Genomic DNA, 22,724 nt, shown 5'->3' on the forward strand with positions numbered 1-22,724 from the left:
ACAATGATTGGTTTTTTATGAGATAATAATATCCCTTGTATTTGATGATGAAAATTTGTTCTTGGCAGTGAGATGGGAGGCAAGTAGTAGAAAAGTAGTAGTAAAGAATATGGTTGTTAAAACATGTAAAATTTTCTCTTATTCCTTTTTGAGAGGGGTTGACTGATTTATGGAGGTACCAGGGATTGAACCCAAGATCTCTTGCATGCTAAGCATGCACTCTACCACTTGAGCTATACCCTCCCTCTCTTACTCCTTTTTTGAACATTGATTTGCTAAAAATGATTTGCTAGAAATTTGCTAACACAGCTGATTTTTATCATCACTGTCTCATTTTTCAAGTTTTGTATTGAGTGGTGGTTATTTGTGGGAAATTTCAGTTTTGCATGTTTTCAGATTTTTCATTTGTGTTACATCAGAGATTTCGAGTAGATGTATTAGAAAAATACTTATTCATATATTTATTCAACAGAAATTTAGGGCTAGCTGTATTCCAGGCACTTGGTGAATTTAACAATGGCAACAAAAATCCCCAATCCTATGGACCATGCAAACCTTTCATTTCAAAGCATGTTGATTAGTTTACATCTGGCATCACACTTTTCATAGTCATTTAATTTAATTTGTCATTAGTTGCACACACCTTATATTAAAATGATTATTAAGAGCGGGTCTTCTTCTTCTCCTTCTTCTCCTTCTTCTTCTTCTTCTTCTTCTCCTTCTCCTTCTTCTTCTCCTCCTCCTCCTTCTTCTTCTCCTCCTTCTCCTCCTCCTCCTCCTCCTCCTCCTTCTTCTCCTCCTCCTCCTCCCCCTCCCCCTCCTCCTCCTCCTCCTCCTTCTTCTTCCAGTTTTTACCTTGCTTTTTCCCCCTGACATAACTAAATATAGGGGTTGATTGATAATCGCTTTTAGGGTATAAATTGTACTTTTAACTTTTAGGAATCCTACCTGCAAAATGTAACTGTTCCCGCAACTTAATACTTAGAAGAAATGGTTTCTGTTTCAAAGGTTCTAATTCCCTTTTGAAAAGCAGCCTTCACCTGAATTTAAAAAATTCTTGCTCTGACCTGTGCTAGAACCTTATAATCTGATGGATATGGTCCTCTAATGAAATTGTAGTGCCTTACTTCTCTCTGATTGTTGCCTTACTGTGCTAAACACTAAAGCTGATTTTAATTTCATGTATAGAAAGTAGTATATTCTTGTTGAAAATAATATTGCTTTAGAAACCAGTGTTTTCTTTATTGCTTACTGTGTCATGGAATAAATATGACTAATACATATTTTTACTAATTGCTGCAATTTGATGCTCAGCCATACCATAAGTTATCTACATTTTAAAATATTTGCACTCAACCCTAAAATAAACTGTTTTTACATGATTTTCTTAGGCAGGCTGACTTATTTTTATAACTGAAACTATATATTTACCTTACAAATCCAATAATTATTTATTATTAATATGCCATCTCTTTCTTTTTTTTTTTTTCTGTAGCCAAAATGTAATCAGTTCTTTTCCCTTTTACTTCCTTTCTCAATTAAAATGTTAGACTTACACAAGCACTAGCAGCAATTCTATATCTGGATCATTGAAGCGCTTGGAAGATACTGCAGCACGATTTACAAATGCAAATTTCCAGGAAGTCTCTGCGCACACAACTAGTGCAAAAGATGTTTCTGAGGCTAGAGGGTCAGAGGGCAAAGGGAAGAAATCTTCAGCTCACAGCTCAGGTCAAAGGGGAAGAAAGCCTGGTGGAAGAAATCCAGGGACGACTGTGTCAGCAGCTAGTCCTTTCCAGCAAGGTATTAATTACGATGTTTTAGTTAAAATACTTGTTCTTATAGTAGTTAAGTTTTGTAAAATAATTTATTTTTTACCTGTAACTAACAGATAATTGGAGATTATTTTAAGATTAGTTGCTATAGTAAGATTAATTCAAAGTCTAGTATTCCTTCTTAAAATGTTTCTGGGACCTTTGCTTTCTTTTTGTGTTATGATATGGCTTCCAGAGTTGAACTGTAACTTTTTAAATGTTTAAATAGATGTGGAATAAAGTTTAAGTTTGGGGAGAAAAACAGTAAAAGCTGGAGTTTTTCTTTCTGTTCTGCTTAATAGAAAAGTCAGTCTTTTTTATAAGTTTTTATTTTATCTTTCGTAGTTAAACACTAAAACTGTTCAAGTATATATTTTTAGTACGGGGAGGAAGTACTCAGTAATTTTTAGGGGAGCTAAATAGTTTTCAGTAACTAATAGTTGTTGATTATTAATGCATTTATTATAAAACTTGAAGTTTAAAGTAGAATTTTGCTCAGCCTATGTATCTTTTGGTTATTATGGCTACTATATGTACAGGATGCCAAGTTGATTTTGAATTTCAGTTAATAAACAAATAATTTTTTAAATATGTCCCATGCATTTATTTGGGATATACTTATACTGAAAAATATTTTGTTGTGTAACTGAAATTCAAAATTAACTAGGTGTGCTATCTTTTAAATATGGCAACTCTTCGTAGAGAACAAAATAACTCACCTAAACTTTGGAATATATTAGCCCCATGTTCAAGGTTTTTACTTTGTGTAATTTTTAATCTGAACATAAATATTTTGAGAAATGTTAAGTGTTGGAGACAAATATATTAGTGAAGTATATAATAAATGCCTCTCTTTCCATTCAGCTCTCCCTTTGTTCCCTAGGAGTAAATGAAGGGAAAAAAGTTGTTCTTTTCTTTACCTTTACCCTGTTCAAGCCCTTTGGTAATAATAAAAATTATATCCAAAATCTACCAGGATGTAATTTTAATATGTATTGCTTAGTCTGCTGACCTCTTATTAAAAAGTATATGCATATATTTTAAACTAAGCTATTTTGGGCTTCAAGATTTTCAAGTCCTAGATTTTTTTTTTCAATCTTATATTACAAAAAATTAGACAAGTAGAAAATAAATAAAATGCCAAATCTGCTATTTTATTTTTAATAAATTTTTATTTGTATTTTTATGCTACTTTGGAAAATAAATGGTAAAACTAATTTTTAATGTAACTTCATTCACATTTTGACTGTGATTGGCAGAAACTCAGTTATCTCTTCTCTATAATTAAGCTTATTTTGTACTGTTAAAATTGTATTTTTGAGTTTTTCATTTTATCTTTGAAGTACTAATCCATTTAGAAAACAAAGCTCTCATTTTCTTAAACTTCACAACATTGGAGAATCTTTCCCTGTCTCTGTTAAGATATAGCAGAGAATGTGTTATGTTTTCATATCTGAGGTAATAATCTATAAAATTTTTAAAAGTTGAAATTTAAAGATAGGGCCTTTAGGGTAATTAGGTTTTTTTTCATTGCAAGTAGTATGTGAATTGTATAAAATTTACCTTTAAAATATTGCATATACTGAATGTTTTAAAGTATTCGCCACATGATAGTGAGTTTTTAACACCAGCTGTAAAAACAAAAATATGCAGAAAGAAGACAGATGGTGACAGATCAGAATGGATAATAAAGAACTTCTTTATAGTTGCTAATTAAGTGGCAAATTGCAGTTATCCTTAAATGATTGATGTAATGTAAATTGCTTCTTAATATGTGTTTTTTATATATAGGTCTGAAAATGCTCACATAGGTACAAATAATTTTGTAAATAAGTAAGACTGATACTTTCTTGAAAGAGTTAAAATTTACAACTATTAATGTTTCTTTAATGAGCCATTTCAGAAGAGCTTAAAATTTAAAAATCAGAACCTCGAGGCTTTAGTTAAAAAGAAATCATTTCTTGCGTGTGAGGAACATCTTTGTAAATGTTTAGTTGCATTTATGTGTAATTACTTAATGAATGTGCTCTGCAATAAAATTTAACAGTTAGGTTGAAATTTCCTTTCTACTGCAACAGAACACATTATTTTGAGCTTTTGTTTCTAAATACATTAGTTAAAAATATGATAGTTTAGTTTTATGAAACACATTAGATGTGTGGTCAAAACTGTAAACACTTGTTACGTCATTTGGCAGGCATGATGAGAGGGTTTGGTGAAGTGGGATGGTGGTCCGAACTGTTGTTTGATTACAGCCATGTTATTTTTTACCAGGTATATAAGAGGTTCTTATATGGCATAATGACACAGTGGGCTACTGGTAGCCTTTAACTGAAGAGTAGTGAGAGAATAAGCAGTTGTGAAAGATTCATGAACAGTGCCTTTCTTATGATTTTACTTTCATAAAGCAGTAGCAGAATGTTAGTGGCTGGACTCTTTATGCAGCTCCGTGGAAGTGTACTGGGAAAATATGAGGTGTATAGATTAGGTTCCGTGTGATCATCATCATTCTGTCAAACCCATGTTTTGCTGGGGTAGATATAGCTGAATGATAACATTCGCCAACATTATCTTGAAGTTAAAACTCAGAACTTAACGACTTAAGCAACATCATTTGGTTCTTACTGTATGTTGGGTGCATTTATAATGATCTTCAGTAATTGAAAAAGAAAATTCCCCAAGCCATTCAGAGTTTAGTCATAGTTTTTTCAAAGTCTCCTTGAGACTTCAGTCCTTCCTCAAGCATAAACAGGGCATTGGGGGAGAACTGAGGAATGCTGCCATGGTGAAAGTTAGGTTAAACAAAGCATATCTTATTACATCTTGGTATCTGTGTAAGTAATAGCTTGTAAGTCAATTATTATTCAGTTTAATAACTATAAAATAACAGGCATTTTTATAGATAAATTTATAGATAAATTTGATTTTAGTAGTAACCTTTTAAAAAATCTGGCTTTGTTACATACTGATGTCCTAAGTTTTACAGTTTTTTTCATCCTTTCTTTTTGATGATTGTATCATTTTTACTGCTCATGGGAACTTTCGCATCCAATTTTTTCTTTTCCTACCCCATTTTTTTTTTTCCCCTACTACAGGCAGTTTTTCAGGAACTCCAGGCAGTGTAAAATCATCTTCGGGAAGTTCAGTACAGTCTCCCCAGGATTTCTTGAGCTTTACAGACTCAGATCTGCGTAATGACAGTTACACTCACTCCCAACAGTCATCATCAACCAAAGATGTACATAAAGGAGAGTCTGGAAGCCAGGAAGGGGGGGTAAATAGTTTTAGTTCCATAATTGGTCTTCCTTCAACCTCAGCTGTTATTTCACAGCCTAAAAGCTTTGAAAATTCACCTGGAGATTTGGGTAATTCCAGCCTTCCTACAGCAGGATATAAGCGGGCTCAAACTTCTGGCATAGAAGAAGAAACTGTAAAAGAAAAGAAAAGAAAAGGAAATAAGCAAAGTAAGCATGGGCCTGGTAGACCCAAAGGAAACAAAAATCAAGAGAATGTTTCTCATCTCTCAGTTTCTTCTGCTTCACCAACGTCATCTGTAGCATCAGCTGCAGGAAGTGTAACCAGCTCTAGTCTCCAGAAATCCCCCACGCCGCTCAGGAATGGGAGCGTCCAGAGCCTTAGTGTGGGCTCCTCTCCACTTGGTTCAGGTAGGCGTTGTCCCTTGTTTCCTCCCTTCTTACCAAGCAGATTGATTTTAAGCTATCATTATGGTAATACTGTGAGTTGCTAAGTGACCTTTAATTATCTTAATGGAAAAAAAAAGTGTTAATGATCTTAGAAATACAATTTGGTATTTGGAAAAGATATTTGGCACTAATCCGATGTTACTTTACTAAATATAGACTAAATCATTTATTGGTCATTCATTTCTTATGAAACATCTAGAATTAATTTCCCATTTTTGTGTTTTCTTTCTTTGCATACTATTTTTAAAATCAACTCAGAATTCACAATTAAAGTGTGAGTGGTTTTGCACTGTTTTTGATTGGTATTTGTTTTTGGTCTTCCTTTATCTAAACTTCAATTAGTCTTCATTTTCTCGACAGTTCCTCACACAAAATCTGCTTGAATTAACTCAGTCTGGAATATTTTTCAGTCAGTGACAATTGATTTAAATTTATGAACTTTAAAAATCACATTTTACTTCAGGAGGTACCTGAAATGATTTATATTCTTTTTGTTTTCTTTCTTTTTTTTTATTCTTTTTTTTCAACTGTGTTCACCATTTTTTTTTTACCATTATCTTTATTATAGTATGAATGAATTTTTAAAAATCTTTTTATATAATTTTTAAAGGTTACACTCCATTTATAGTTATTATAAAATGTTGGCTATATTCCCTGTGAAACATGTTTTAGCATCCAAGTTTGTACCTCCCACCCCTACTCCTCTATTGCCCTTGCCTCCACCACCACCACTAGTTTGTTCTCTATATCTGTGAGTCTGTTTCCTTTTTTGTTATATTCTGTAGTTTGTTGTGTTTTTTAGATTCTACATATAAGTGATATCATACAGTATTGAATGAATTTATGTATATGTTGTTATTCACAACCTTGGAATGCTTCATTTACCTGCACTTTATAGTACAGGCATTATTTCCAATGTTTAAAAATTGTAAGATACATGTTTTTAGGTAGAAAAATGATAAACTATTTAAATGAAGAATGTTCATGTGTATTTTATGAAAATAAAATTTTGGGTTCTTTTATAGTTGTGCAGATATTAATTTCAGTAAGTAAACACAAGAAAGGCCATTATAAGAGAGAAAGGAGCATGTGTAAAGGTTAGATGTTTAAAAAATAACTATTAACTACCATTTATTTTGTGTCAGGGTCTGTTAAGTGCTTTGTATTGTTTTGTTTAATTCTCAGAACAGTTTTATGAAGGGCTATTAATGCCCCTATTTTACAGCTGATAAAACTGAGGCTCAGGTAAAATAAGTTGCCCAAGATTACAAGGCCAGGGATTTCTTTCTCTTTTTATTTCTCATAGCTAGCTTCAATGCCTGTGGTGGACCCGTTTGACAAGTTTTTTTGTTTGTTTCTTTGTTTTTTTTTTTGAGAAATGAGTGGAAACTGGAAGGATTGTTTCATTAGTAGCATTACAGATGGTTTAGAGCAATGTTCCTCAGTCTCGGCACTGTTGACATTGTAGTTGGGCTAATTCTTTGTTGTGCAGTGCTGTCCTGTGCCTTGTAGGATGTTTATCAGGATTCCGAGACCGTACCCACTGGATGCCAATAGCACCGAAGATTCCATCACCCCTAGTGATAATCAAAAAGTGTTCAGGTTGGGAGGGGGTGGCAGTATTGCCCTTGGTTGAGAAAACATTGTTTTAAGGAAAAAAAATAAATTGTAGTGAGAAGGAAGTTCATTGAAAAGATTTTAATATATTGCACACTTGAATATACATTTTATTTATATATTTCCTTTGAGACCAGAAGAGTTAGCAATTAGCCATTAAACCCAAGTCACCAAAAAATAAATTTAGACAAATTTCCTCAGAAAAAAATTTGGTTCACACCTATTTTCAGCAAGTAGCACAATAATCAGATAAGTAATATCTAGTGACTATTGAAGGTTGTAAGTTTTGGCTTGTAGATTATATTAAACTTTTGTTTGAATTCTTTCCTGCATATACTCTTTTGCGATCTTAAGATGTAGGCACCTGTTTTTTTGAAACTTCAAAAATTAGGACTTTGAAAACATTGAAAATTTTGGAAGAGTTGACAAGCTGTGTTTGTCCTTTTCCATTTTCCTGTTTATCTCAACCACAATAGGAGAGTATATGATTTACTAAAGTGAAAGTTAGGATTTTTTTCATCACAAAAATCAACATCTTGTTATTTTCTCTGAGAAAAATCTGGTATTAGTTAAATGATAAGAGTTGATGGTTTAGCAATAATTCCTTTTCTTTGGACGTGTGCTCTGTCCTTTCAAAGTATATGGTTCCCTGTTTTTAAAAATCTTAGTCTCTAGCTCATTAATAGAATGCTGCCGTACCTTTCTCAGTGAAGATACCTGAAATCTGTTTCAGTGATGGAATTCTTTAGTGGTGATAAATGCTACAAGAGAAAATTCTGGAAAGGCACTCCTTTGGTTGTGACTCTATTCTTACAGATTTCACAGAGATGAGTTATTAATGTGAATAGATCACTTCAGTTGAAGTTTCTTCTGGCTTCTACTGAAATGTGAAGGTATGAAAATTTAGCTTGAGTCTGTATAACTATGAAGAGGATCTTGTTAAATATATCCCTATTTATGTCATCTATTTATGTTGCTGAAGTGAAACTGAGAAGCCTTTACCAGGTAAAATATTTCAATTAGAAATAGAGTGATTCTGTAAACAAATAAGGGAATCATAAAGATAAAATATTAATTCAGTAAACTCATAAGAGTATAGTTACTAATATAGAACTGTAAATATACTTTTAAAATATAATTCACATTTATCTTAATGATTCAGGTTCATGATTTTATATACATTGATTATATTGGGTTATAAATGAAAATCATAAAGGATATTGGATGCTGCTAAATTAAGACCAGGATATACCTTGGAATTTGCTTTCTTAGAAAACCCCTTGATTTTGTTTTGGTCTTTGTGGTTCTGAAAATTTGTTGGCCCTATATCATGACTGTGTTTCTATAAAAGTAATATGTCAAAAACCAAAATAGCCATATTCTGGTTTTTTCCCCCATTGAGAATACCCTGCTGTTGTGAGTGTCCTTTGATTATTTTTCAGCACCATTCCAAACAGCTACCATTTCTCTATAATGTAACACGTCAATCTCTTCAGTAGCCCTAACTTCCTTTTAATATCTGACTCGTATTGCATTTGTTAATGAAGCGTTAAGGTGACAGATTCTCCCACCATGACTCTTTTTCGAGGGTCATCTGGAAAGGACTTAAACTAAACTGGTCTAAATGTTTGATTTTTTTATTTTAAAGCAGTATCTAATGTCAGGCTCTTTTAACAGTACAGTTGTTGGAAGTGAGTGCTGGCTTGCTCTATCTTGCTTTATCTTTCTTCTTCATTTCAAGTTATTCAAAGTGGGCCAGTGATTAGACTTGGCTTCTGAGGTACATATGTGGGTAAATGTGTGAGTAGGGGTTGCCTGGAAGGCTCTGTTGTACATGTGGTTCCTAGAGGTCATGATTTTGCTTAAGTAATATCCAGAGAATTTCCAGATATCTTTCCTTAAAAAAAATTTGGCAATAGTGTTAGCCACAAGGGAATACCAGTTATTTCCAGGATTAGCAGGCCAGGTCTTTTGAGTCACAGCGTTAGTCCTTGTTTTAGCAATCATTTTTTCCTTTGAAATGTCATACAGAGATTTATTTCCCATTTTCCAAGCATATTTTGCTTTTACCAGTGTTCTTTCGCCTCATGTCACCCTCTGTTCATTCTCTCGTTTGGGTGGAGTAATAATAAGAGTAATGGCTTATTCATTCATTATCATTATCAAAAATGAAAGGTACAAGGAAGTAAGCTGAGTGTTGTTTAATGAGTTTTATACCATTATGTTTGTCATAATGGAGTTCTGATCAGATATAAACTAAATAATTTTCATAATTAAACTGTAATTTCTAACTGAATATAGCATTCAAATGTTTTTGATACACTTCTCATCTAATGAATTATGTAAAACATACTAGTTTATCACATTGCCTAACTCTACTTCCTCATGGTAGTGAATCCATTTACCCGTAGACATTTGCTATGCAGAGTCATTTGTAAGCACTTAGGTCTTTTCTGCATTCTTTGCACACACGTATGCACACACATATTCCCACACTGTCCTGTGAAGGTATGTGAGAATTCCATCATGTTTGGTCCTCCTACCCCTCACTTCCCAATTACTGGCTTATAATTTCTATTGCTGCAGTTCTATTTGCCCTTCTCAGCTAGACTTTTAGGTGAATGTTTTCCTATTTTTCTGTTCTTTTCTACCCTTGAGTCACTGGCAACTTTGCTGATTTCCTTTCTCCTCCTTCCCAACAGAAATTTCCATGCAGTATCGGCATGATGGAGCTTGTCCAACAACTAGTAAGTTGTCGAACTGGGTTGGTAACCCAGACTTTTTGATTCCTACTCTAGTGCTTTTTCTAGTAAATTGTGCCACCTCTGAACCTTTAAATTTTAATTTTCTTAAATGTAGTTGGTTCTTAATTGAATAGATTTCTTTCTTCTACAAAGATAGCGTAATTTGCTGCTTTGTCTTGTCTTCAGGGTCCATATTACAGTCAGATTGTGACCAAATTTTGATGATTGCTGGCCTTTTAACATGATGCTTCCATTGCAGAATTGCGATTTCTGTTTTCTAATGAAGTAATATTTTCAGTGTTTTGGTTTTCACTAATCTTAATGTTAATATTTTTACATTGCTGTTAGAAGCTTTTTTGCTTAGACCTCTCCATTTGTTGAGACTATTGTATTAAAGTCTAGGAAATGAGAACGTTTGATCAGATTAGGTGATAAAGTGAGGTTTTTCATTATAATATGTATTACTAAGTATGACCAAAGGTGGATTTACCTATACAGAATTGTATCTTACAGATACTGATTTTCAGCAAGAAAGACATTACATGGACTGCAAAATGTCTTTTTAGAGTAATTTTACATACATATTTATGACTAAGGAAATTTGTCATCATTATGACAATATATCTGACATATTTAATTTAGTAGGTAATATATTGGCAGATGAAGTGCAATATTTAGAAATTTATAACGTGTAAAAATTGAGCCACGCTTGAAGCTTTAATGATTTAAGCAATGATACATGATAGACTTATTGAGATTTTATTATACTGATTCGGTCTATGCCTGTGTATTTCTTTTTGTGTGTTTGAGAATGATCTTAACCTGAAGTCCTTTTTTCCTTACTTAAAAGCTTTCTCAGAGTTGCTGAATGCAATACACAATGGTAAGTTTTATTAGACTCTTCTCTGGTGGTTCATTTATTACAAAGGTTTCCTTTTACAGAAAATCCCATTTGAAAGCTTGCATGTTCTATTGATGAGATGAAATCCAGCTCTGGGTCAGTTGTTCAGCACTTTAGTGAAAATTTGCCTACAGGAGAGTAGTAGGTCAATATAGTTCATCAGTTGGGCTTTTATTGTCTCTTTGTAAGACAGAATGGTGATAGTGTTGTTTTAACTTTGTTAAAGTCTTTTCTCTTTTTTTGCAAATGGTTTTTTCACGTTCTTTTGAGCTCTCTCTTCCCAGTGCAGTTAGTAATTGGTACTTACGTCAGGAATTTGCTGTTTTCTTCCACAACAGGGAACTTGAATCTTATTTTTGGAATAAAAAAAAAAATAACGTATGGAGTACTTTTTTTCTACCTCTCTATCCATTTGGTGAATAAACAGAAGATAGCCTTTTATGTTATGCATAATTTGGGACCAGATTTTTATAGGGAAGTTGCACCTTCTGCTACTCTAGGATTGGGTTCTGAAATCAGGATTTAAGGCAAATGCTATCGTTTTTTAACTTTTAAGATATAATGAAGATTATTTTTGCAAAAATGAGAGTTTCTTCAGTTCGAAAAACTTTTCTTAGGTCTCTGGTGTCCAAAAAAACCTCTTATGAATGTAGTGTCATCTTTGTTGATTTTCTTTTTTAGTTATTAACTGACATATCTCTTATTTGTTCAAGATCGTTTGTATGATTCCAAGCAGTTATCCTAACACATTCTCATTAAGTTTATGAAATCATGCATATTTTGCTAATGTAGTTTAATTTGCAATCGATTTACATTGTGTTTGGATTATATTGTCGGATGTTTACAAATCTATAGCCAGCAGGAAACAATGGTGTGATGAGCAGGCATGGACACTGTTGATCTGATGGTGGTGGGGTGGTAGGATGGGAACCCATAATGAGCATTTTATTAATGGGTACATTTTTTTTTATAACTTTTCCTTCCATGTATAACCTGGAACTGCAGAGTCTTAGGATGAATACTCCAGATAACAATGAACTCTTGAATATTAGGTATCTAAAAGAAAAGTAATTAGCATTCTTAAAAATAAACCAAACTTGTTACCGTTCTTTGGTAAGAAAGTATAAAAACTGAAGAGATTTAACATCGTTTTCAGTTTGCATAGGTAAATTTAGACTTGCTCTTTAATTTTGGAGTTTTAGAATTTGGAGACATGATCACAGTTTGAAAAGTGTACTTGGAGTTAAAAAAAAAAAAGATTGGGGAGCCACATAAATCCTTTGCTGTGTTATTAACTAACAAAAGTACTGGGTTGTATTAATTTAATGGAACAGTTGTCATGTTTCTCTGCATGGGTGAATGAAATTAATGGCATGGGATTAATATAATCAACACAGGTTTTCTGTAAAATTTTGAGTTATACAAGATTGTGTTTGAGAGAGAACTCTGTAACAGTGCAGTCAGGTAACTTGGGTATTCCTAGTCACATAATATAGAGAAATGGAATAAGTAATAGACTTGCATATTTTTTTTTTAATTATTTATTTTATAAACAAGTTTGTACTTTTGACCCCATCACCCATTCCAGCCATCCCCTGTCCCCCAGCCCGCCTTAGGCAACCACCAGTCTGCTCTCTACATCCATGAGGTCCATAAGTTTGTTTTTATTTTAAAGATTTCACATGTAAATGAGATCATATGGTATTTAGGTATTTATCTTTTTCTGTCTGACTTACTTAACTTAGCATAATGACCTCAAGGTCCATCCATGTTGTTTCAAAAGGCAAGATTCTTTTCTTTTTTATGGTTGAATACCCCTCCCCACCATATGTGTGTGTGCGCGTGTATACATTACCACAGTTTCTTTATCTGTTCATCCGTTGATGGACATTTAGGTTGTTTCCATGTATTGGTTGTTATGAATAATGCCACAGTGAATATGGTGGTACATGTATCTTTTTGAATTAGCATTTTTGTTTTCTTTGGTTAAATACCCAGAGGTGGAATTGCCGATCCATATGGTAGGATTTTTTTTTTTTTAAAGGAAACTCCAAACTCTTTTCCATCATGGACACACCAATTTATATTCCCACCAACAAGTGTTCTCTTTTCTCCACATTCTGACCAATATTTTTTATTTTTTATATTTTTTGGTAATAGCTATTCTTACAGATGTGCGTCGTTATCTTGTTGTGACTTTGATCTGCATTTCCCTGGTGATTAATGATGTCGAGCATCTTTTCATGCATCTGTGGTAGTCATCTGTATTCTTTGGAAAAATTTTCAGATCCTCTGCCCATTTTTTAATCGGATTGCTCCCCCACCCCTTAAATTGTAGGAGTTCTTTATATATTTTGGATATTTATTAACCCCTTATCAGATACAGTTGACCCTTGAACAGTTGAAACAACTTGGAGCTAGGGGTGTGGGCCGCTGAGCAGCTGAAGATTAGGTCCTCTTGCCTCTGGTGCAGCAGCAGCTCAGTCAGAGTCGAGACTCAGGCTTGGATTCACATGATTCTGTGCATGGTGGCCTTGAAGGGCACACAAGCTTTCCCCTGCGCTTAAAACTCTGTAAGATGAAAGTACAGGTGCTATATTTATCGAGAAAAAAATCCACTACACAAGTGTATCTAAATTAAATATCTAGAAATGTAGAGCTTATCCTCAGTTGTTTGGGTGGACCAGTCTAATTATCACACATTTACTTTCAGGTATCTTTTATTTTTCCCCACCCAAATAATCCTTCCTCCCTCCCTTCTTCTCTCTCTGCGTCCCTTCCCTCCCTTCCCTTTATTTTACCCAGAAGTGCAGTTACCAGATTGTATGGTAGTTACAGTTTTTATTTTACTTCTCAATTATAAACATGCTTCAAATTTATAGAAAGGTACAGACATCATGGATTTATTACAGATATGCCCCTATTCATATTTTGCCATATTTTTATAGATCCCTTTTCAACTTTTATTATGAAATATTTGCTACATTAAAAGCAGTATATATAAATTATGTAGCACACACTTATAAAATGAAAACTCAGGAATTACCACCACTTTAAGAAATAGAATGTTACCAGCACTGTTGAATTTAGTGCATGCTCTTCACTGTTGCATTCCTAGTGGTTAACTGCTGTCCTGAATTTTGTGTTTATCGTTCCTTTGCTTTAATTGCTTTGCATGTATGCATAAGATTATACTCCTTTATTTCACTTTCATACTTCCTTCTCCTTTTTCAGAGCAAATGGTTCTCGTTCTAATTCTCCAGTATCTTATCTTTTCCCTCCAATTTTTTAATGAAATAAAACTTATACAAATAAAAATTACAGTTTTAACTGCTTAAGAGTATATAATTCAGAGGTTTTTGATACACAATTGGCCCTTGAATTACTTGGGGGTTAGGAACCCTGACCCCCTGCACATTTGAAAAATTCACGAGTATTTTATAGTTGACCCTTCATAAACAAGTTTCCTTCATATCGTTTCGCATCCATGGATTCAGCCAAACTAGGATCATGTAGTACTGCAGTATTTACTGCTGAAAACAATTAATATATAACTGGACCCATGCAATTCAAACCCGTGTTGCTCAAGGGTCAACTGTAACCACTATCTAATGCCAGAACATTTTTATCAGTCCCACAATAAATTACATACATCCCAGTATATTCCCCTCTCCTCCATACCTTGACAGTCAATAATCTACTTTCTGTCTCTATGGATTTGTGTATTTTTGACATTTCATATAGAGAGATTTGTTTCTGGTTCCTCTTACTTAGCATGATGTTTTCCATATTTAAGCATAGGTTTTATCTATATTGTAGCATGTATCAGCACTTCATTCTTTTTTTTTTAATGACTGGATAATACACATTGTGCAGATAGACCACATTTGGTTTGTCCAATCTTCAGTTGATGGACATTTGAGTTGTTTCCACTTCTTGACTAATATGAATGAATCTGCTGTGAACATTCCCATGCAAGTTTTTATGTGAAAATATGTTTCTATTTGTTCAGAGTGTATGACCTAAGAGCAGATGTGCTGGTCATCATGGTAACTCTGTGTGTAACTTTTTGAGGAACTGCAAAACTCTTTTCCACAACAGCTGCACTATTTTACATTCCCATTAGCAGAATATGAGGTTCCAACTTCCGCTTCACCAAGACTTGTTATATTCTCTTTTGTTGGTTTTTTTTTTTTCATAGTTATCCAAATGGGTATGAAGTGGTATCTCATTGTGGTTTCGAGTTGCATTTCCCTTATCTTTTATGACTAGTAAATTAGCATCTTTTCGTGTTCTTATTGGCCATTGTATATTTTTTTGGAGAAAAATGTATCTGTATCTTCTTGCATCAGTTTTTGAAGTTTGAATGTTTTTAAGAATTTGCTCATTTTATCTGCATTTAAAAATTTTTTGGCATACAATTATTCATAATATTTTCTTTATTATCTTTTTTTTTTTTGAGGGCGTGAGGTGGGTGGTAATATCTCCTTTTTATTTTTATTCTTAGTAGTCATTTGAGTCTTCTCTCCTTTTTCCTTTGTCAGTCCAAAATTTGGCAATTTTGTTCTTTTAAAGCAATTTACGATTTCATTCATTTTCTTGTAGTTTTCCTGTTCATTTGTTCTATTTCTGCTGTTTATTTCTCCCTTCCTTCTGCTTGCTTTGTGTTTAGTTTGCTCTTTTTTCTAATTTCTTAAGGTAGAAAGTTCGATGATTGAGTTCAGATCTTTTTTTTTGAAAGTAGGCCTTTTCAGCAGTGTCTTTCTGAAGAGTATGACAGTATCTTTTATGATTTCTCCCTAATTATTTTATTCCCAGTATCTGCTTCTCTACTTTTTTACTTCTTATCCCGTGCATATTCCATTGGAAAATATACATACATACAGTTTCAGCTGTCCTCTATATTCATTAGATTGCCAAATCTATGCCTCTAGTGTGGAATTTTTCTTGAGTTCCAGATTCATTCCCCACAACCTAATGAACTTCAGTTCTCCATGGATGTTGAATGAATAAATGTTGTCAGTTACTACACAGTCCTTGAATAGCTTTTATGTATTCTTGGTAATGTGTTCATTTTCTTTGAAAATTAAACTTTGCATTAGGCAGTCTTGTTTCTGTCAGAGTAGGAACTTGCTTCTTGCTGCAGTAATGGAGTTGCTTCAGCTGTTTGTCTTGGCCACTCTCACTTTTAATATAATTTTGAAATAGTAGATTAAAGTAGCTAAAGAGCTCAGATGTGTTTTCACCACAGTATATTGCTAATTGATTTCTGTGACCCATTTACTGTGCTTTTAAATTTCCTTTAATTATGGTGCTTATAATTTGTCATGACCGTACTCATTAAACAAATCTCATTTGGTAGAGAAGGCCAAGTAATGTCAACCAATTATTCATAGATACCTGCTACAGGATTGAGGAGAATATGAACACTAATTGATTTTAGGGGCGTGAACATTCTTCCTTAAGAATGGGGTCCTACTCAGATTTTTTCATAATAGTTAGTAGGAAACTACATTTTTATTCTTCATGTGTGTCCCCTTTTCATTTCAGGAAAGAATTGAGGTATGGATATAAGAACAGAGATGAGTAATTCTCAGGCAGAATAGTTCTGCAGTCTATCTGTATAATCATTTGAAATTCACTGTGTGTGATGAGATATTACTGATGGGATGAGTTGTCACTGTGAACAGTGTGGAAATTGAGAACAGTTGATCCTGGAACATTTTAGATCTAATTTATTTTTAACCACAGAACACTTGTTTTTCCTTCTTACTCAATTAGTTGTATGTTCTTTATTTTTATGTAATAAATTGTTACATCTCACATACAACAAGTACTACTGTTTCAGTATTTATTCTTGTGTAGGAAAGAATTTGACTAATACTGTATAGCCTTGCTAAGTGTAGTACAAGACCTATACTGTAGATAAGACAGTAAGAATTTTTCCATTTTAAAGCGTCCAGGCTACTTTGTCTCTGGGATCTCTGTAAGTTCCTGAAAGATAAGCTTCGAAGACTCTGAAGTGGTAAACACAGAAGGATATTAACATTTGGACGGTGAATCAGCCACTGGGGAGAAAAAGTAATTTTCAGTAAGCATGTTGACTACTTATAAAGCAAAGTGAATTTATAACCATCTCATTGAAACAGAACCTGAAAAGTTCTTACTGAATGAAGAAATTAGTATAAATGGAAATGAATTTATAAGAATTACTTTAAAATTAATTAAATTGTAATGCCATTAATAATATCTCCAGTTAGGGTGCTATCTTTTTATTTTAGTTAAAAAATAAATAAATTTATAATGACTTAAGAAATTTCTCTTTTTGGATTTGAATACTGCTGATTTTCCTCCTCACAGTGTTCCTCATAGTTCCTCAACTTGTTTATCGTGGTAGTTTTTAGGAACTGGTTGTTAAAGATTCAAAATTAAAGTGTGTCTTTTCTTTAGACAGAGATGACAGTTCTACACTAACAAAGCAGGAACTTAAATTCATAGGTATGTACCAAACTTAAGCATGGTTCTAAAGGTAATAGTGTTAAATTAGTCCAAATGTAGCTTGGAAGTCTTCCCTTGTAAAGCAGTGTTAGAAATCTGTAGTCACAGAAATGATGACTAAAAGGCATTTCCCATAATTTTGGATGATTGGTGGGATGGAGTATTTTATTATGTTCTTATTGTTGTACTTGCTTGGATTCATTATATTGCTTAAGTCATGGCAGGATGGGTTTTAGGGTTCCTGAAACTGTTTATCTGTCAGGGTTTAGACGCCTAGGTCTTTGATTTTTTATAAAGACCATTTTCTACATCTTCGACCCTTCTGTCTCACTGCAAGAAAGAAGAATCTGAGATTGCAGTTTATGATTTATAATAATTCTCTAATTCTGTCATGTATCTCTCTAATACTTATGGGTCAGTTGAGAGTGAGCATGTGTATTCTGAATCCACTACACTCAACTAATTAATGTATGCATCCACTCCACCCTCTCTCTCTCCTGAAAACCTCAGTTTCACATATTAATCAAAATAATCTTGCAGGCTGTGATTACCTGCAATATGAAATGTTCCTTCTCAAGAGTAAGCTAATATCTTGGCTATTTTTCATTTGATAAGTATACATTAAGTTCCTTCTGTGTCTAAGATCCTGGTTAGTTGCTTTGGGGAAATAGGTATATACTGCATATGGATCCTGCCCTTTAGGGAACATAAAACCATAAAAGGAAGAAAAATGGATATATAAGTAACAATTTGAAGATATGTAGTTATAACTTCTTTAATGATCTACATACAGTATACTAAGAGTCAAGGTTAGGAAAAACTACTTTCAACTGAGGGAATAAGATGTGCAGAGGATGTAACATTTTACCTGATGTTTAAGGAACATGTAGAATTTAGCTATTTGGAGATAAGGATCAGGGTAAACTCCCAATGCCAGGAATAGAATACAGCACAAACAGTGACACACAAATGAGAATGCACAGGCTGTTTAAAGTGATGGTGATATTGCCAGTTGATATGAATTATATGAAAAATAATAGCTCTAGATATTAGGCAAAGGAGTTGAAAGTAGTTGGTATTGGAGCTGGGAAAAAAGATAAAACTGATTGTTTAGGAATATTCATCTGGCTGTAGCATAAAAGATTAAAAGGGAGCTAATGCTGGAACAGAGAAACCAATGAGATTTTTTAATATAATCTAGCCAAATGTGTTGGAAGCCTGAATGAGGATAATAGAAGTCAGACTGATGGGAAATAATGAGCTGATAAGTAATTGTCAATAGACTGATGATAGCTGGGGATAGGTATTCATTTACCAACAAGGTGTTTAGGCAGAGTTGTTCAGCATGCAGTTGGGTAGATGAGATTAGAGTTTGGGCATGAAGGAGAATTGGAAGTAATCTATATAGGAGTCAATAACTGAAATGCCAAGATTGGTCAAGGCTGAGAAATGTTGATAGAGAAGAAAAAGAAAGTAGTTGGATCAGGTTTGTTTGAAGATGGGAAAGTCCCAATAGGTAGAAAGGAAAACGAGAAAGATCAAGATGTGAGAGAAGAATATTTGATGGACCAAAGAATGTGGACAGATGGGAAGACATCATGTGAACAAGTAGAAATAGTAAATGTAAAAAAGCCCATAGTCTTCATAATTTCAGATTAATGAACTTTTAAATTAGTAGAAATTTTAAAAATACTTTTCCCCCTCAAAAGAAATGATTGTTACTTGCAGGTACGTGTAGTAACTTGAATGTGTTTCCTACAAAAACATTTATCCTTTTAGTGTATTTCAGAATAACGTTTTAATGATTATATAAGAGTAATAAATAATGATACTATATGTGTGAAGATTATGTTTCTGAGCTACAGTAGTTTCTTTTGTAATTCTCAGTGTGCTGAGAATTTATCTCCTCTCCTTGTCAAGAGGGTGTCGGTGTGTCTCATTCTATTCTCTGCCTTCTCCTAACTGAATCAGTCACCAAGTAGTACCTTCTAAACATTTTTCCTAATTAATTACTTTGAAGCTTCCTAGCTATGACTTTTATATCTAATTTATTATTTTCAAACTTCATCTTTCTTCATCATGGTTATGAGTTGGTTCAGATCCTTAAATCTTTCACAGATTAAAATATTAGCCTCCTTTTGGTTTTGTCAGTATACCTAGAGTTGGTCTGGTGGGCTGACCCAAGCCAATGTCTCAGATATAAAGGTAGGAAAGAATGTCACTTAGTCATTAATGATGAAAACATAAACTGTCAAGAATGTGAAGTGTTGCTTGTCCTATTCTTCCTTAAAGTAATCTTGGGGAGACAAACCACAGTTGTTACTTACTTAATGAAAACGTTATTTACTTAATGAATCTGACATCAGAATAAGGACAGTTAGATCATGTTTAAAGATTATCACCATCTCGGTAACATTCTTTCTCTGTCCAATCAGTTCATTGAGTTGCAGTTTCCTTTAACATTATGTCTAGTCATACGTTTACAGAAACTGTCCAGATCACCTTAATTAAACCTGGAGTTATAGACCATATCTTATGGTGAGCTGTTTCTATAAGTGGCTGATATTACTTATTTCACACTCAGAGAGTCATTTTATTTCAGGATCTCTGGATTTATATATGTACCTATTCCTGACAGAATAGTATATTCTAAGTATTTGGAGTTATGCCTGTCAGATTTTCCTCTGTCATGCTTGTAATCTTAGGAGGAACTAATATTTTCATTCAAAATGGGAATTAGGAAGCTTATGTTGAAAGTTGTTTCTTGGTGTGTAAAGATTTAGGAGACCAAAAATCTTTAATATATTTTGTCAATAATAAAAAATCTGATCTTCTACCCAGATCAGTGCTAAAAGAACTGTGGAGATAAAACAGATCAGTGTAACAAACATATAAAAGACATGAGGGAAAATAATAATTTGAAACAAAGAAAGTATTAAAAAGAAACAAGTAGAAATTTTAGGTATGTAAGACTATATGGTTGAAGTTAAGAATACAGTATATGGAATAAATAGCACAATGCATATAGCCAAGGAATAAAGTAATTACAGGATAGGTCAGATTAAGGAAATCCCCAGAAAGAAGGAGAGGACCTATATATATTGAAAAAAAACTAAAACTAAAACTAAATAATATGGAGGATAGAAGTAGAATGCAGATAGTGGGAGTGCCAGAAAGGGAGAGAGAGAACAGTGGGGAGGAGGAAATAATCTGAAGAAATTAAAAAAAAAAAGAGATCTTACATTGAAACAGCCTATACAGTGCTGAAGGAAAAAATCCCCATCTGGACACATTATAGGGAAATTTAGAAATATCAAAGAGAAAGAAAGAGTTCTAAAACATGGACTGTTATTAAAAAGCACTTCCTGGGGGGACCTACAAGAACTAAATAGAAGTGACTATTGTCCTAAGAAAATGGTGTACGACGTATGAAAAGGCTAGACTTACAGAGCTATTTATCATAGCCAAAAAAAAGACGTAGTGGAGTGTAAAAATTACACTCACATTTTTTCCTGCATCTTCTGGGTTTGATTATCAAGTGATATTTAGGAAGTTCACCTAGCACCTTAAAAGTATATTCAGGATATATTTTCCCAGACAGCAAACCCAGACAACAAGTTGTACATATATTATGCGTAAATAATACATACATGGTAAAGAACTGTCAGTTTCTTATAGTTCTTGTCTTCGGGATTCTCAGATTCTAGTTGGAAGAGTCAGAAATGTAAATAAATAATTACAAAATAAAATGTTAGACAAAATTATCACAGTGGTTATGTTAAAATTACAGGCTTGAGAGTAGTTTTTTCCTTGTCTTTTCTAAAATTGAATGTGGTCAATACTTTTATATTTTTATTTAAATCACAGAAAATCTTTAAAGAAGGGCAAATTGTTCTAATGGCTGCCACATCTAATAAGATTATGTTCTTCATTTTAATTGGCAATTTTTTTTCCTAGTGAACTTTCCTTTTAATTTCCTTAAGCTAAAGAAACAGAAAAAAAAAAATCACTGTGTAATGAACTTCATGTTTCTCATCTACGCTTATGATTGATACTAATTTAGGTGTGTCTTATTTCTTAATGAAATACTCTTCTTCATTAACCTGACCACCTATATTTTTATACTTCACCTGAGCTAAATGTTTCTAGAGAAAAAAGTCACACTATGTACAGATTCCTATCATTGTAGATTCATGATACTAGCCTTGAGTGATATTTAAATTGCTTGGCAATGTTATTAGTACATGTCTCTAGAAAACTTTTTGCCACAGTTGTTTATTTTTTTTTTTTAACTCTTTCCCCCCTTTCCCAGTCCCCAATTTATTAGATATCCCAGAAAAAAACTTTATCTTCTCATCACTCAAGTCTGCAAACCTGCTTGATTTGTTTCATCTTTTTTTTCTCTCTACAGTCCCACCTGCAGTCAGAGGCTATTGCTGCTTGTGCTCTGGCTCTCATCCTTTTCTGCCCTCTCAGACACCTTGTCATTTTAGTGTCCTCACCCTCTATGTCTCTGTCACTTACCTTTGCTCATCTCTATCTAAATGTGCTCTGGTCTCTTTTCTTGAAGCACACACACACCCACACACACTCTCTTTTAACCCCACATCCCTACTTGCGAGCCTAAGCCATAGACTGCCTGTGCTCCCTCATTAACGTCTTCTCTTTGCTTCGGGTGGTGTGTCTGGGTGGGACTCTGTTTTTCTTTGGACTTCTCATGTTTCCTCATTGATAAAATTCAGGTCCCTCATCAATTTTGGACACAACTCTAGCCATTATATCTTAAAATATTATTCTTGCTTTTTTTTTTCTTTTCTTCAGTACTTTTTGGTAGACTTTCATTCTGTCCTTCATGTCTCTTACCGTCTGTTATAATTTCCACTTCTTAATCTCTCTGTGCTGTATCTGTGTATTTTCTTTAGATCTTTTTTGTTCACTTGTTGTTTCTTTATGCTCTGTTAATTATTTCTGACTAATTAATGTGTTTTTCAATTTTAGAAATTCTTTGTGTGTGTACATGTGTTTTTAATAGACCTGCTCTGATTTGGGCTTTTTTTTTTCTCCTGTTTTGAAGAATGTTTAGTTCTTTTCTCACATCTAAATATGTTTATTTTGAAATAATCTTAAACACAGAAAAATGGCAAACATAATATAGAGAGCTTTATCTTCCTCAACCATTTGTGAGTAATTTACAGTCATAGTGCTCTATCAGCCCTGTATTTCTTAGAAACAAGGATATTCTCCTTCAAAATCACAGTACAACTGTCAAAAACAGGAGCTTGACATCACCGTATTACTAGCATCTAGTCTTCAATGCCATCCAAGTTTTGACAGTTCCCTCAATTTTTGAAGGTTATAGGCTAGTTATTTTGTTTTGTTTTTTAATTTTTAAATTTTGGGAGGGGGGTAATTATATTTTTAATTTATTTTTAACAAAGATACTGGG

General features: G+C 33.4%; 1 protein-coding gene across 14 annotated transcripts in view; it reads left to right on the top strand.

Moving 5' to 3' along the window:
- Positions 1-22,724, top strand: part of MLLT10 (MLLT10 histone lysine methyltransferase DOT1L cofactor) — a 161,278-nt gene that overhangs the window by 103,427 nt on the left and 35,127 nt on the right. For 10 of the 14 annotated variants that reach the window (XR_004317496.1, XM_032473921.1, XM_032473918.1 and 7 more), the window contains 5 exons: positions 1,551-1,803; positions 4,910-5,479; positions 9,838-9,882; positions 10,730-10,762; positions 17,231-17,278. Coding sequence is in view for 13 of the 14 variants with exons in the window: in XM_032473921.1 (XP_032329812.1) it covers positions 1,551-1,803; positions 4,910-5,479; positions 9,838-9,882; positions 10,730-10,762; positions 17,231-17,278 (949 nt within the window). In the remaining variant the exon portion in view is untranslated. The remainder of the gene's footprint in view (positions 1-1,550; positions 1,804-4,909; positions 5,480-9,837; positions 9,883-10,729; positions 10,763-17,230; positions 17,279-22,724) is intronic. The other 4 variants (XM_032473931.1, XM_032473923.1, XM_032473924.1 and 1 more) reach the window with 4 other exon arrangements.

The sequence above is a fragment of the Camelus ferus genome, chromosome 35 (assembly GCF_009834535.1).
Source record: "Camelus ferus isolate YT-003-E chromosome 35, BCGSAC_Cfer_1.0, whole genome shotgun sequence".
In the NCBI taxonomy this organism is placed as follows: Eukaryota; Metazoa; Chordata; class Mammalia; order Artiodactyla; family Camelidae; genus Camelus; species Camelus ferus.